This window comes from Pongo pygmaeus, chromosome 5 (genome assembly GCF_028885625.2).
Source record: "Pongo pygmaeus isolate AG05252 chromosome 5, NHGRI_mPonPyg2-v2.0_pri, whole genome shotgun sequence".
Taxonomy (NCBI): Eukaryota; Metazoa; Chordata; class Mammalia; order Primates; family Hominidae; genus Pongo; species Pongo pygmaeus.
Window position 1 is genome coordinate 144,730,527 of NC_072378.2, and position 15,996 is coordinate 144,746,522.

The window sequence follows — 15,996 nt, forward strand, 5'->3', positions numbered from 1 at the left end:
GTTCTGTCTAATGAACACCTAGATTCTTCATTGTCTCCTCACTCTTGGCTTTAAGTTGTCACAAGTAGATGATTATGTCTCATTCCCAAGTAGAGATAGGACACATGAGAGTGGGTGGGTGTGCCCATAGTTAGACAGGACTATCTTTGTGTGGTACCAGCTGCGGCAGGATCTACAGATGACTCACATATGTTAATACCCACATCTTCTGAGTGGCCAACATCCTCAGATTTGCATGTGGGCATTTGCAAGAGGAAGCACACAGATGCTGTGATCAGGGCTGAGATGCATACAGGTGTGTCTGCTGGGCTGCGGCAGATGGTGGCCAGTGGAAGACAGGTTGTAGGCAGGGAAAGTGTTGCCTCATGGAGGGTGATCCTGATATGGTGGGAACTTCAATCCAGACTCCGACATCGCCATGGGCAAGCTGAATGACAGTAAACAACCTTCAGGGCTTGGGGACGTCAGCACACTTGCCTGTGGAGAGCCATCCGGAAGACAGGCAGTGGCACAAGTTTTCTGAGGTAGAGATTGTGACTGTAGGTGACCAAGAAACAAAATACTATGAAGACCACATTGGGGTTCATAGGCTGGTGGCCCTGTAGGACACTTGGTCACATTTTTTTTCCTGCCAACACCAAAGAATAATTTCTAGGTGTCTCTTCTTCACACCTTCCCATGAAGCTTGAAAGTTCTAGAGCTCACCAGAAACTAGAAAAATTTTCCTTACTATGACAGCAAGTGTGCTTCGAGAAAACTCACTTACTGACCTTTGTTCCACAACCCAGCAGGTTGCCACCTGATTTATAAAAACAGATTATGGAGACAGTCCAGAAAAATTACTCCCTCTTTCTTTTTTTTTAAAGTAATATTTTAAAATTCCTTTCTTCTTGAAGTATTTGGGTTGTTTTATCAATTTCGTTCACTGTTGCCTTAAATGACAATTCTTGCCTCCCTGAAGAACTCTTGGCCTTCCTTCCTGCCACTAGAGTGAGAAGTTCTAAGCTGGAAGGGTCATCCCAGGGATGACTGCTTTAAGCAGCCAGTCATGTAGGGTTGCGCCTGTGGCCCTGGCAGATTGGACCCTGTTTCTACCAAGTGGTGGCATCACTTGGCTTCCACGTAGTGTTTTTCTCTTCTCCTGCAGATCGCTGTCAGCCACTGGAGGCCTCACCCACTGGGTTCCAGACGGCTGCCACTTCTGTTTAGAAGCAACACTGCCAGTGAGAAACCCTGCCACACACAACACACACACAGACACACACAGGCACACACAGAGACACACACACACACAGACACACACACACACACGTGAGAGGAGGGCCACCCTGGGAGGAAACCCTGAATTCTCCCCTCTTAGCACACTCCTTCTATCTCCTGGTGGAGGGAGAAGCTGTGTGCCCCTGTTACTACCTCTCTTTACCTCCTCATTAAGGGCTTTGGTGCGATTATTGTCTCCCTTTTAATCTCACTACTTGCATGCAGCTTTCTTGAGAAAGGTTATAATTTAATCCTGAAATACAACTTCTAGGAGTTTTCTTTTTAATTCGTCATTCCAAGTAGGTGTCTTTGTCTGTTTCCACATTAGAAAATGAAACCAATACTTAAATATGATTTCCCCGCTTTTATTGGCATGCTATTTAAGATCTGTGTCTGAGGTCTGGCTCTGTGTGGTTTGGAATACTTTATTGTTATTATTATTATTATTTTGAGATGGAATCTTGCTCTGTCTCCCAGGCTAGAGTGCAGTGGTGCGATCTCGGCCCACTGCAACCTCTGCCTCCCTGGTTCAAGTGATTCCCGTGCCTCACCCTCCCGAATAGCTGGGATTACAGGCACATGCCACCATGCCTGGCTAATTTTTGTAGTTTTAGTAGAGATGGAGTCTTACCATGCTGGCCAGGCTGGTCTCGAACTCCTGACCTCAGGTGATCCACCCGCCTCAGCTTCCTAAAGTGCTGGGATTATAGGCATGAGCCATTGCGCCCAGCCTGGAATATTTTCTAAGCTCTTTGATGATGGCGGCTTAGATTTAACTCTCTCTGACTTAATTTTGTTGATTATAATGTCATTCAATTCCATTAGTATACTCATGTGGAAACAAAGGCATGATTTCAGATTTTATTTATATCTTCATGCTTTGGAAAAACAGTCTCATGAGAAATCACTCAGCCCTTTAAATACCATCCTTGACATTACTTTTTTGGGTTTGCTTGTTTTTAAAACAATTTTTATTGGCTTTTGCTTTTTATAATTTTTTGAACCATACCAACAGTAGCATAATAAATATTTTTAGACATGTGCTTTTAAAATCATGTGAAAATTCTTTTAATGTCAACATGAAGAGTTTTGTTTATAATCATTACTGTGATCAAGAACTGAGGTAGAATTTCCTAGCTGGACACAAATGGGTTAAAAAAAAACCCGACATGCTCTTTGATTATTGGATAAGTTGTATTCTAAACAATATTACTCTGATGAAGATATTAAGGGGAGTTAATTAAATTGTGAGACTGTTGAGGACAGTTGATGCCTTTTTCATTTTTGCATTCTTCTTGGGTGCCATGTAGTTGATCAGTATAGTCATGGGTCTTAGTTCTGATTGTAGGGAGCTGTGTGAACTGCATGAAGCAGACGAGACTCCATCCTCACATGGGAAACCTTTAAGGATTTTGAAGCTGGGCAGGTGCAGGTTAGTAGAAAGATCACTCTGGGCTCTGTGGGAGAGTGATTCAGAGGGAAGAGCCCCTAGAGGCCCAGGGAACATTGCAGGTGGCTCTGCCAGGAGACCAGGTAGAAGATGTGGTGAGGGTGGGCGGGAGACGGATGAAACTGTGGATTTCGTAGGTACAAATTCATCATCCTTCATCTTTAGCTACACTATTGAAGAAGACCTCTGAAAACCAGAAGGTGTTTTATTTGCAGTTCATTAGGCAAGAAAACTTGAGTTTGACCTGAACTCATTTGGTGTTGAAGCCTGACTTGAACAGCTGGAACTCTTTTAAAGTCCTTATGTATGTCAGGCATCCTTCATAAACATATGTATTTGCTGCAGGGCTATTAATGTGTTTGATTAAGGGAAATTGCCCTGGATCTTGCTGTTTTTTGTTTTCACTGTAATATATGACTTGTGCTATATAACTTTTCGCAAATGGGAAGAGTTCTGGTTCAGCAGCACCTCTGGCCCTAGGGTTTTGGAAAAGAGGTTGTGAAACTCTTTGACATGTGTTTACAGGATAAGGTTGATGAAACTGACTGGTAAGAAATGGAGGCAAGATCTATGGAAGAAAAGAACATTTTTGGGAAGACTCAAAAGTTAATGATGACACTGTCTCATTAACATTGAAGGGAAGTAGAACTTTAGGAGGGGTCAGAAATATTCATTAGATAGGCATGATTTATTGAAAAAGGATGCATCTTGAATTTTTGAAGTGTTGCTTGTATGTGATCTTGGACTGAATTGTAGACCAGAAAAAGGGGGCAATTGCAGAAATTTGAAAAAGACCTATAGATTAGTTCATAGTTTTGCATCCATGTGAATTCTCTGGTTTTCATCATGGTACTCTGATTATGTAAGATGGTAATATTTGAGGAAGTTGGATGAAGGGAACATGAGAACTCTGTGTACTCTTCTCTTTTTTTTTTTTAACCACTTCTTTTATAAGTCTAAAATTATTTCAAGATAAAACTTTGAAAAATGAGAAAAAGAGATGTTTGTCATATCAGGGAATGGTATCATTCATGATGCTTTTAAGTAGAGAGTATCTATGAGCAGAAGTCTAGTTTTCTAGGAGAATTCAAAGTCTAGAAGTGCAAATCGAGTAAAATTTCAGTCAGGCCTTCACCCCCTCCCAATTTTTTCTTTTTAAAAAAGCTGACCTGGTTTCTATCGTAAGATTATCTTTTTATATTCTGACCTGAGAAAAATGCTTGACTCTAGCGTAATTGTATAAAGAAGAGTTCTAGGCCGGGCGTGGTGGCTCATGCCTGTAATCCCAGCACTTTGGGAGGCCAAGGTGGGCAGATCACTTGAGGTCAGGAGTTTGAGACCAGCCTGACCAACATGAGGAAAGCCGTCTCTACTAGAAATATAAAAATTAGCCAGGCATGGTGGCGCCTGCCCATAATCCCAGCTACTCGGGAGGCTGTGGCAGGTGAATTGCTGGAACCCGGGAGGCGGAGGTTGCAGTGAGCCGAGATCGCACCACTGCACTCCAGCCTGGGCGACATAACAAGACTGTGACTGCGTCTCAAGAGAAAAAAAAGAAGAGTTATAAAATGGAGAGCTCATGGGAAGTACCATAACTTGTCCCTTGCATTTAGTCTCCCTGGTGTTGGAGGGTGTGGTTTGGCTCTAGTTCTTGTTTGTAGCTCTGCAGGGCGAGGAATAGGTGTATTAGTTAGGACTGACAGTTATAATATGATGTTCAAAGCCAAGAGGGTTTACAGATAACAGGGAAGAATGAAGATGTGTACCTTTCATGGCCAAGGTCAGCTTGCCTGGGTTTTGTGGTGCTGATGCTGCTGGGTGTATATTTCCTCCGTGGAGAGAGGATTAGTTTCTGAATTCCTTTGCTTCCCTCTCTCACTTCGACACTACCTCCTGTAGTTTCAGCTAATTTGTTCTGTAATTCTCTCTCCACTCCAATTCTTTCTTTCCTTTTTGATGAGAGTAGACCTAGGCTGGCAGCCAGTTGCTATTGAGCTATAATAGAGCTAGTGGTATGAACAAAATTTGATTACTGCTGTCAACACCAGATTGAATAAGAAAGTGCATACCCTAGACAGATACGTGCAACATAAATGGTCTATTGATTTCACAAGAACTAGAAAATGAGGCGACCGTGTAATCTAGCAGAAGAATGGATCTGTGAATAGAGTGGGTCCTGACATTGCACAATAGTTTTCAAAAGTGCCCCCCTATTGATCTTTTTAGAAGAATCTTCAGATAAACTGATTTTAGCTTCTGATTTTCCTCACCATCAAGTATTTACAGAAACTCCAATGAAGCCTTTGCACTTGTGTGTGTTCAATGGTTTGCTTTTCCTACATAGAATCTAGTTTGGAAGTTATATTGGCTGTTACAGACCTTGTTTGCTCCTGAGCTATCATGATATTTCCACTTAGCTTAATATGAATGTTTTAGAAGTTTCCCACTATGGAAAGTTCTATTTGACATATGAAAGTTCAATGGTCAATTTCATAGTCAGCTCCACAGCAAGAAATAAATAAAACAATGGATTACAGAGTATAGCCTTGGGACATGGGAAATTTTTTAGAAGATGGATGAGTCATTTTATTAATACATGTTGCAAGGCCCGAGGCCTTATATCAAAAAATAAGGAAAAAAGTTTTTATTTTTTAAAGTTAATAGCCTTCTGATATTTTCTTTGTTGTACTTTGTATAGTTTTTATTCTGTTTAGTTTTGGGGGGATCAAAAAATAAATCCTAGAATAGAATGTTTTAGGAAAAAGGTAATTAACATCATTGTACATGAATTTGCTCAAACACAGTAAGGTCTGAAAAAAAAAAGATCTTCTCTTTGATGTTGATTTGTTTGAATAATTACTATTCTCCCAGTACTGCACGTTTGGGAGGGAAGGAGAAATTGTTGCTAGTGTCTAGATTTTGACTTGTCTTCCTTGGCTACCTTCAAAATTTGAGATCCTTAATCTTAAATCACATCTGGTCTAACAATTCTTCCTATAAACAGTTATGACTATTTACTGAAAAAGTCTGCTTTTATTGTGCTTGTTTCTATTTCAGAGGAAGACATATAAAGACAGGTGGAAAGAACTGATTTGTAAAGATTGAAATGTCATATTTACATTTAGAATTTCATTTCCTTACCAGTTTTCAGAAGAACCCTTTGGGAGAGGAAGCAGGGCCAAGTTCTTTCACAGCCTCTTACTATAGATAGAAATACGAAGGCCAGCAATATTTAGCTGGTATGAACCCATACAGCTGTACCAGGAACAATGTTGAAAGTCTTTGATTCCTATTGGAAAATAGCCACTGTTAAAGATGGATACCTTCAGGACCTCACTTCAGCATTGTAGCCAGTATCCGTTCTGACTAGGTGGTGCCCACGCCTCACTGGCTGTTCTGTATTTTGAATATTTAGTCCTGATTCTAGAAATGACATTTTTGGGCTATGGATAAAAGACGGGTTTCGATAGCCATTAAGGAAATGCAAATCAAACCACAGTGAAATGTCACTTCATACCCAGCAGGATGGCAATAATAAAGAAGATAAATAATAACAAATATTGGTGAGGATGTGGAGAAATGGGTATCCACATACACTGCTAGTGGGAATGTAAAAGGATGCAGCTTTGGAAAGCTGTCTGGCAGTTCTTCCAAAGGTTAAGCATAGGGTTGCCATATGACTCAGCAATTCTGCTTCTGGATATACACACACACACACACACACACACACACACACACACACACGCACCATACTCCACACCCAAGAGACATGAAAATGTATGCCCACATCAAAAAGTTGTACACAAATGCTCATAGCAGAATTATTGATATTAGCTAAAAGATAAAAACAACCCAAATGTTCATGAACTGATAAATACATAATAAAATATGGTCTATCGATACAATGGAATATTTTAAAAATAAATGAAATACCCATACATAATACAACATGCATGGACTTCAAAAACATTATGCTAAGTGAAATAAGCTAGTCACAAAAAACCATATACTGTATGATTTCTTTTATATGAAATGTACAGAATAGGTAACTCTATAGAGACTGGAAGTAGATTTTAGTGGTTGCCTTGGGCTAAGGGATGGGGATCGATTGTGGTGATGGTTGTAGAATTCTTTGACAATACTAAAAATCATTAAATTATACAGTGTAAATGAGCTAATTGTATAATATATGAATTATATATCAATAAAGTTTGATGCAAAAAAAGATTAATGGGTATTGACTATGAGACATCATCTGTATCACTATGCTTTTTCTGGTCTCCCTCCCTGTGACAGTCCTAGAAGACAGGTGAAGTCAGCCCATCCATTTTACAGATTTGGAGACTGAGGCTTAGAGAGAGAGAGTATTTTGCCAGAGTCATACAGCTACTAGTCTAAGGAAAATGCAGAGATGAGGAGGGAGGAGAGTAGGGGAAGTACTGTCAGTTTCTCTTTTCTGTATCACAGTACAGTAGCAGGATGAGAGATGCCTTTGAATTCAAACCTGTGTGTATCCTGACAAAGATACATAGTCTATGAGAAGTCTTTGCTAGTAAGTAGAAGATTTCTATTTCACAACAAGCAAGAAAAAGAATGAGAGAAGGACTAGAAAGTAGATGTGATCATATGCATAATGATTTTCCTTGCTTTTTACATGTATGTGGTGGACATATGCAGAAGTAACAGCAGGAGTTCGAGACCAGCCTGACCAACATGGTGAAACCCCATCTCTACTAAACACACACACACACACACACACACACACACACAGACACACTAGTCAGGCGTGGTAGTGAGCGCCTGTAATCCCAGCTACTTGGGAGGCTGAGGCACAAGAATCACTTGAACCCAGGAGGCGGAGGTTGCAGTGAGCTGAGATCACACCATTGCACTCCAGCCTGGGTGACAAGAGTGAAAAAAAAAATAATGATAATAAAGAGAGCAAGGTGACCACAAAAGAGAATAGGCTGGAAAAATTAGTCTAAATGGTGGCCTCTTATCTTATAGCTGCATGTGGTTAAGTTTATTTTTTCCATAACAGCAAATCCTAAGGGATGAAGAAGAAATCCTTTTCAGTTTTACTTCCCCAAGGTATGTATAACTACTACAGTGAAATAATAAGTCCAATTTATTCTTTGAAGTATGGTTAATATGTAACGAAACTCCTAAGGCCAGTTGTATACCCAGGGCAAACGCCTTCTAACATCTTTATTTATCTACACAGTGGGTAGGGAGGTGGGTGGAGTGCCCCTTCCCAGCTGACACTGTCAAAACAGGAAGCAAAGTTATAATCTCTGTCATAGGAACATGAATAGAGGCCCTTAGTTGTGACTATTAAAAAAACAAAAAACCTACCTAAGGAGTTTTCACTGACTACAAAGTGTAACTTCCTCTCTGGTGTTTAGAGGAGGTGGGGTTAGGTTTAGTCAGATCCTCTCATGGGAAAAATAAAAGCCACCAAAAAAAAACAACAAAAAAAAAAACCAAAAAAAAACACAGGACATCCCAGTGTGCAGTTCGAAGGCTGCTTTTGTTGTCCACTTCCTCCACATCTTTTTCCTTATCATCTAAGCAGATGTAGGTGATGAGCGGCCCGGCAGCCACCACGTTTCACTGGAAAAAGTGCAGATTGGATTTGCCAGGGCATGTAGCTCTCCAGGCTTGCAAGCGATTACCAGGTAAGTTTGTCAACTTGCACGACTCCCAGCCAGTGAGGTTTTCTTAAGAAACGTCTATGAAGACAGGGTTCTCTCGTTCACTTTTGTTAAGTAACAAAGCTTAGGACCAGGCTGGTGACAGGAACAGCCTGTCCTTCCTGCTGCCACGTCTGTTGTGGACCCTCAAGAGTAGAGACCAACGCTGTCTGCTTCACACTTCTCTTCAGGAAGTGATAATTCACCAGAGTTATTAGCTTCTTTGGAAGAAGCCTTCCAGGATCCCTCCATTTGTAGAAGCAAATGTGCTTCACTTTACCTCCCTGTATTTTCAAAATAGCTTACTCTGTGCTGACTGTTTACTGCCATCTAGAGAAGAAGCCTCCTTTGTGGTGTTGAGTATTGGCAGACCTCATCCCATATTGTATTTGATTTACTCTGTTGGCTAAAAAGGCATTTTACTTCTTGAAATATTTAGTTTCTACCTGAGAAAGGGGAGAATAAAACGTTTGTACTTTGGGGGACAGTATGAGTGCTGGGGTTTCTGTTTCAGTGCAGGCTTGTCTATGAGACATGTATATGCATAACTTCATGTAGGGAATGTGTCATGCACTTTTCTCTCGCTGAAGTTTACTTCCGGGGTGACTTAGTTTTTCTGATCAGTTTAGATGTTCATATCTTGTTTAATGTATACATGTGTGTACTGGTTGTATGAGCTTTTGGAGGGGAAAAAACCCCAAGTGATGTGTTTTATTTGATTATACATATCATGCATGAATGTTGTCACTATGAAAAAACTTTGAGGCTGGTTGGTTTTCTTTTTCAATGTTTTCCTTTCTTGTGGAATTACTCTTTCCCTCTTAATGTTTTCCTTCTTAGCTTCAGTGAATGAGGTGGTAAGGGGTTGTAAGTGTTGTCTCTGTAGAGCAAATTCAAACCAAAATGATTGGAGCAGCCCATATTTTCTTAGTGATTGGGTTTCTTGAACAAGTGGCATAGGAGACTGGTGTGCTACAATTCTCATCATTAACTGTTACTTCTTTCATAAATAACCATGTGATCCCAACACAACATCAAAATACCTCTCAGGGACCTGAATTAAAACTCCATGTGGGCCGGGCATGGTGGCTCATACCTGTAATCCAAGCACTTTGGGAGGCTGAGGCAGGAGGATCACTTGATGCCTGGAGTTCGAGACCACTCTGAGCAACATAGGGAGACTCCATCTCTACAAAAAATTAAAAAACCAGCCAGGCATGCTGGCATGTGCCTGTTGTCCCAGCTACTTAGGAGACTGAGGTGGGAGGATAGCTTGAACCTAGAAGTTTGAGACTAGTGAGCCATGATCATGCCACTGCATTCCAGTCTGGACAACAGAGGGATACCTTGTCTCAAAAACCTGCATAGGAGCAGCAATTGCAGGCTTCTGGCCTTTCGAATATTTTCTTTGATTGTCACTAAATCCTCTCTCTTTCCCCGACATTAAGAGTCTCTGTAGTCAGCTAGTCTTCATCAAAAGGTCTTGCTACAAAGGGTCTAGGGTAACCATAGTGGTTGAAATCAGAAGACAGCTAGAAGAAAAGTACAAACACACCTTTAAATAATAAGCAGGCTTTGGCCGGGGGCGGTGGCTTACGCCTGTAATCCCAGCATTTTGGGAGGCCAAGGTGGGCAGATCACCTGAGGTCAGGAGTTCTCGACCAGCCTGACCAACATGATGAAACCTTGTCTCTATTAAAAATAAAAAAATTAGTCGGGCGTGGTGGCACGTGCCTGTAATCCCAGCTACTTGGGAGGCTGAGGCAGGAGAATCACTTGAACTTGGGAGGCGGAGGTTGCAGTGAGCCAAGATCATACCATTGCACTCCAGCCTGGGTGAAAGAGCAAAACTCTGTCTCAAAAAAAAATAAAATAAAAAAGCAGGCTTTTAAATGAGTAGCTACAGTGTTAAATGTATTTAAATGCTGTGCTGGTTGAGTTCTGGTTCATTTAGATAACATTCTTTCCTGCCCTATGACCAATCAAAAGGCTTTAGGAAAATAGCATTTTTAAAATTAAAGTGTATTTCAGTCCATGTTATTTTAATAAAAATAGAAAACCAATGTGTACATGATTTCAAATTTCACAAGGGCCTAGATTCTCCTCTCATCAGTTGTTATTGAACTGATATTTTTGTGTGTGTCCGTAGTGTAGACTCTTTAGTGATCTTGTTAGAAATAAGGACATTAAATTTAATGTTAAAAACAATATTTTCATCCGGGCGCAATGGCTCATGCTTGTAATCCCAGCACTTTGGGAGCCCGAGGCGGGCAGATCACCTGAGGTCAGGAGTTCAGGCCAGGAGCCTGGCCAATGTGGTGAAACATCGTCTCTACTAAAAATACAAAAATTAGCTGGGTGTGGTGGTGTGTGCCTGAAATCCCAGCTACTTGGGAGGCTGAGGCAGGAGAATCGCTTGAACCCGGAAGGCAGAGGTTGCAGTGAGCTGAGATTGTGCCGCTGCACTCAGCCCGGGCATCAGGGCGAGACTCTGTTTAAAAAAAAAATAGATCTCTATCTCTATCACTATCTCTCTGTCTACCTATCGTCTATCTCTCTATCTATCTATCTATCTATCTATCTATCTATCTATCTATCTATCTATCTAATCGATCTCTATCTCTATCCAGCTCTATCATCATTTTCACTAGATGTTAACAATAATATAACTGAGATAAACCAAAGTTTTAAAACAAGCTTGAAAATGTGAAATGAATAATTTGGAGGCGCGACTGGCCATTTAGGCATCTATGAAGGCCCAGATGACTCATGTCTGGAAATTGCCGCTGCTCAGGAAACCACTCCTGGGAGCCCTGCTCGTTTTGCCATCCTTCCTGCTTTCTTGCGTGCCGACAGGACTCTATGTCAGCTGTTTCCTTTTTACATGGAAGGGTTAAAAGATTCACTACTTGGGTCCCCCATTAGAATCACCAACATGCTGGTGCCCCACAGTCAGAGATCGTGACTTGATTGGACTGAGGCCCTGCTCTGTAGCTTGTCAAAAGCCAGCCAAGGGTGTCCAATGTGGAGGGTACAGGGGAATGTATTCGTCCCCCACTAGACTGAAAGCTCCATGGGAGGGACTAGAGGCAGCTTTGTTACTGCTGCCCCCTAGCACCTGAATGTGTGCCTGATGTGCAGAAGAGGCTCAGTAGCTGCTTGTGAATGAATGAATGAATGAGTTCCTTTGAGTAACAGGAAATTGGAAGAAGATTGGACAGAGGCTTAGTTATGGTCTTTGCTGATGTAGGAGAGTGTGCTATGTTAGGCTGAACAGTGGCTGTCATCTTGGAAGACACTCCAGGAAAAGGTCACAGGGGAACAGGTGGCTGATCTGGGGGAACGCTGAACAGACCTCTCAGAAGAGACAAGGCTCCAGGGCAGTGGTGTCCTTATAAGGCAAGGCAGGTTGAGAACTTTGGGAAAGAGAACTTCATCAGGGGCTGGGTGTATGTGTGTGAATGTGGATGTGAGGCCAGATGGGGACACTCCTGGGAGAATCTCCTGAACCGTGCCTCATTCTTTGTTTTTTTTTTTTTGAGACAAAGTCTCGCTCTGTTGCCCAGCCTGGAGTGCAGTGACACAGTCTTAGCTCACTGCAGCCTTGACCTCCCAGGCTCAAGTGATCCTCCCACCTCAGTCTCCTGAGTAGCTGGGACTACAGGTATGTGCTCCCATACCTGGCTAATTTTTAATAGTTTTTCTGTAGAGATGGGATCTCGCTATGTTGCCCAGGCTGGTCTTGAACTCCTGAGCTCGAGTGATCCTCCCCCCTTGGCCTCCCAAAATGCTGGGATTACAGGCCTGAGCCACCATGCCCAGCCGTGACTCACTCTTAAAGGAACTCAAGTCTTTTGTGTTGGAACTCCAGGAGGTTGACGACCACACTCATCTATTCAGTCAGCATTTGCTAGGTACCTAGCACACGCCCAGCTCTGGGGAGGTATGGGGATATAAAAATGAAGGTGATTTGATCCTTCCCCTGTGGAGGTTGGGACCTGGAAAGGATGGTGTGTGAAGTGAATGCTAGGTTTGCTGGTCGCTGAAAGGAAGGAACGTTGTCATCTTTGTCATATGTTAGGGATTGCCGGACCCACCAGTTGACTATATCCCAATAAAGGAACACGGAATTTGGAGTGATCACAGGGCAGTGAGATTTGTCTGGGAAGATAACTTAGGACTTGTGAATTTTTTGCAGATCTTAATAATTATAGAGAAAATGAGTAGGTGGTTAGGAAGACCAGTTAACTATAACTTACAGAGGTGAGAGAATGAGAATTGTTAAGTTGGGAGAAAAAGAGTAGAAAGAGTGACATGTGAAAGAAAAGAATCAGCCGGGTGCGGTGGCTCACGCCTGTAATCCCAGCACTTTGGGAGGCCGAGGCGGGCGGATCACCTGAAGTCGGGAGTTCAAGACCAGCCTGACCAACATGGAGAAACCCTGTCTCTACTAAAAATACAAAATGAACCGGGCCTAGTGGCACATGCCTGTAAACCCAGCTACTCTGGAGGCTGAGGCAGGAGAATTGCTTGAACCTAGGAGGCGGAGGTTGCGGTGAGCAGAGGTTGCGCCATTGCACTCTAGCCTGGGCAACAAGAGCGAAACTCCATCTCAAAAAAAAAAAAAAAAAAAAAAGAAAAGAAAAAAAGAAAAGAATCTTGGGTGGAGAAAATGAGAAATGGGATTAACATGGTACTGAGCAGTTATTTTTTTTTGGTTCTGAGACGGAGTCTCACTCTGTTGCCCAGGCTGGAGTGCAGTGATGGGATCTCTGCTCACTGCAAGCTCCGCCTCCCGGGTTCACGCCATTCTCCTGCCTGTCTTCCGAGTAGCTGGGACTACAGGCGCCCGCCACCACGCCCGGCTAATTTTTTGTATTTTTAGTAGAGACGGGGTTTCCCCGTGTTAGCCAGGATGGTCTAGATCTCCTGACCTCGTGATCCGCCCGCCTCAGCCTCCCAAAGTGCTGGGATTACAGGCATGAGCCACGGCGCCCGGCCCTGAGCAGTGTTTTAAGGGATGGGACTTGGCCCTCAAGATGTGGGTTTCCATTACCCCTGCCATGGGCAGGGTAAGTCACTGAACCTCTGAGAAGGGGACTCCCAACCAGGAGGATCACAGGATCTCCCAACCAGGGAGGATGCCTCGGGAGAGTGTGGTCAGGATTCATGATGTTACACATTTTAAAGTTCTTTGCAAGCTATAGTAATAGTTCCAGGTAAATTAATGGAGTAATAAATTCTGTAAAAATTACAAAAACCTAGTCTGTTGATAATGGGCTCTTTTAGGTAGAGTCTAGGGTAGGAAATCAAACATTATATTCATAATGGTACTTGAAATATATTTAAGCTGAAGCTGCACACTCCATCATGTTTTTGGTATATTTTTCCTTGGCGTTACTTGAAAGGCATGCTCATGAAACTGAATTTGGATCTGTTTCATGTTTTCACTTGGGTTCTCTGACCCGTACTTAGAGGCCACCAGGTGCTTCCTGTTCTAACTGTTTGCAAATTCAAGACTTGGTTGGAGGGCCATTCAGGGGACTGGTGTGGGGTTAGATAAGATCTGGACACAGCGACTCCCTTGCTCCTGCTCCAGTATTTTGACCTTCATTTGAACAGTTCAATGAACTGGCAACTCAAGTCGTTTTTTCCCACTGAACTAGAACTTTCATTGTTTTGCAGAGGAAGATGACTCATAGCCGAGTTCTACCATTGTGCTAAAGTGAAATTTTAGTCTAGGACTAAAGGAACACAAGCCAAACTTTCTGTCTGAGCTACAGAGTACTGAAACTTAGACTGTGAGCTGGGCAGGAATTCCTGTGGCCCTCTGTGTGGAGTTGCTCTCAAGGAAAAGGAGCATTTAAATACATTTTTGACTCCAAATTTAATTTTTAGTAATATAGTTCAAATGTCTTTTAAAATATCTTAAGTAATCAGACTGTTTTCTAAAAAAAAAAAAAAAATGCAAAATGAAAATTCTACAAAGTAGAAAACTGTCATTTCCTTCCTCTCTCCAAAACCATTGTTAATAGTTTTGTTTCTTCTGCTACCCTTGTTTTCTATGAATGTAAAAATGTATACCTCTATGGGTAAGCATGGCTTTTCTTTTTTGAACCAAAATTGAAATCATCCTGATTTAGTGGCATCCCACTTAAAACATTATTAAAAACTACCTGTGTACATGTATCTTAGCTTACTTGGGCAATTGCTGGGGCAAATATGCTTTTACTGTTAAATCGTCATCTACAACAGATGACATGTAGAGAGCTGAAATGTAGTCTATAGTTGTTTGAACTTGCATTTCTTTTTTGTGGAATTGAACTTCTCTGCATATGTTTATTGGCTCTTTGGACAAATTCTTCAGTGATTTGGCTTTTCATGCATTGCTCATTTTCTTTTGTTGCTTGGATCCCTGACTTTTATACTCTTAATGATTCCAAGGGAAATTCCTACAAAATGGCAGATTTGGGATGACTTATTTGAATTTCTTTTGAGTTCTAAAATGGTTAATTGCTACCTTAAAAGATAGGTATTATTTTCAGATCTCTAGGACAAAGGTTTGAGTCTTTGGACTTAGATTCTATAGTATTTTCTTTTTTTGGCTAATATGGAAGATGTCATCATCCCAAACTGTGCTGAGACTAGTAGTTATTTAGATACACTATTTTATTACATTTTCATATACTGATAAATTATTTCCATACAAATGGTAAGTCCCAGATTTATTTATTAAAAAAACCATTTTTTATATATTTTATGGAACATGGAGTTAGCAGAAAGATGCTGTGGAGTTAGGCTTAAAATTAAGCCCTAACTATTCTGCCTCCTGTTGTGGGGCTGTTGTCAGTCTTTAAAGGTGCATCTTTGTAAAATCTTGCAACTTGACAGATTGCAAGAAGGATTATAATAAATGGTGGCTGTTTGTGTTAGAGTGTTTCAAGTCAATACAGGAAAAAATACATTTAGATGCTAAGTGAAGATAAGACGTTAGTTTAAATGAGGCCCCATATGCACCATCATATTGAAAATTTACCAGTGTGTCCTCGTCCTTCAATTTAGATTTGTTAGTGATTTTTCACATCAAAGCATTGAAGCTGTAATTCTATGTTGGGTTCATTTAACCACAGATCCAGTAAATGGCAGGAAATAGAGAGCTATACAGGACAGCAAATGGCCTGCAGTTGCGTGGAGGATATCTTTGTGGCAAGGTGCCTGAGATGTTTTGCTGGTTTCAAAGTTTGCTATCATTTGTTCAGAAAGGTTTTTATTGCTTGCAAGCAAGCAGGCAAGCAAAGGAAAAGGGCACGCAGCCACCTCCGCTATGATTCTGTGCTCTATTTGCCTTTGGTGCCTTATATAAAAAGCTTTATTTAGTCTGCAGAGAGGTTGTTTCTCCAAATAGAGGTGAACTGTCATAGTAGTCTGGAAACGTGATAGATTTCAGTTGAATGCCGCTGATCCAAATACTCTGAGAGGCTGGGCTGTGTGGCACTTGTAAGATAGGCACCTTGCACAGATTCTTCCAGGTCACTTGCACATATTGCCAGTAGAAATACCTCATCAGATAGCGATCCACTTGGCGCTCTGAGA

The 15,996-nt window shown here is 41.6% G+C and overlaps 1 protein-coding gene across 10 annotated transcripts in view; it reads left to right on the forward strand.

Moving 5' to 3' along the window:
• Positions 1-15,996, forward strand: part of UTRN (utrophin) — a 575,792-nt gene that overhangs the window by 49,915 nt on the left and 509,881 nt on the right. For 4 of the 10 annotated variants that reach the window (XM_054489967.2, XM_054489971.2, XM_063666721.1 and 1 more), the window contains exon 1: positions 8,215-8,388. The exons of the other annotated variants lie outside the window; for them this stretch is intronic. In XM_054489967.2, coding sequence (XP_054345942.2) covers positions 8,295-8,388 — 94 coding nt within the window. In that variant the 5' untranslated portion in view covers positions 8,215-8,294. Of the gene's footprint in view, positions 1-8,214; positions 8,389-15,996 lie in introns of those variants that run through there. 10 annotated transcript variants of the gene reach the window in all.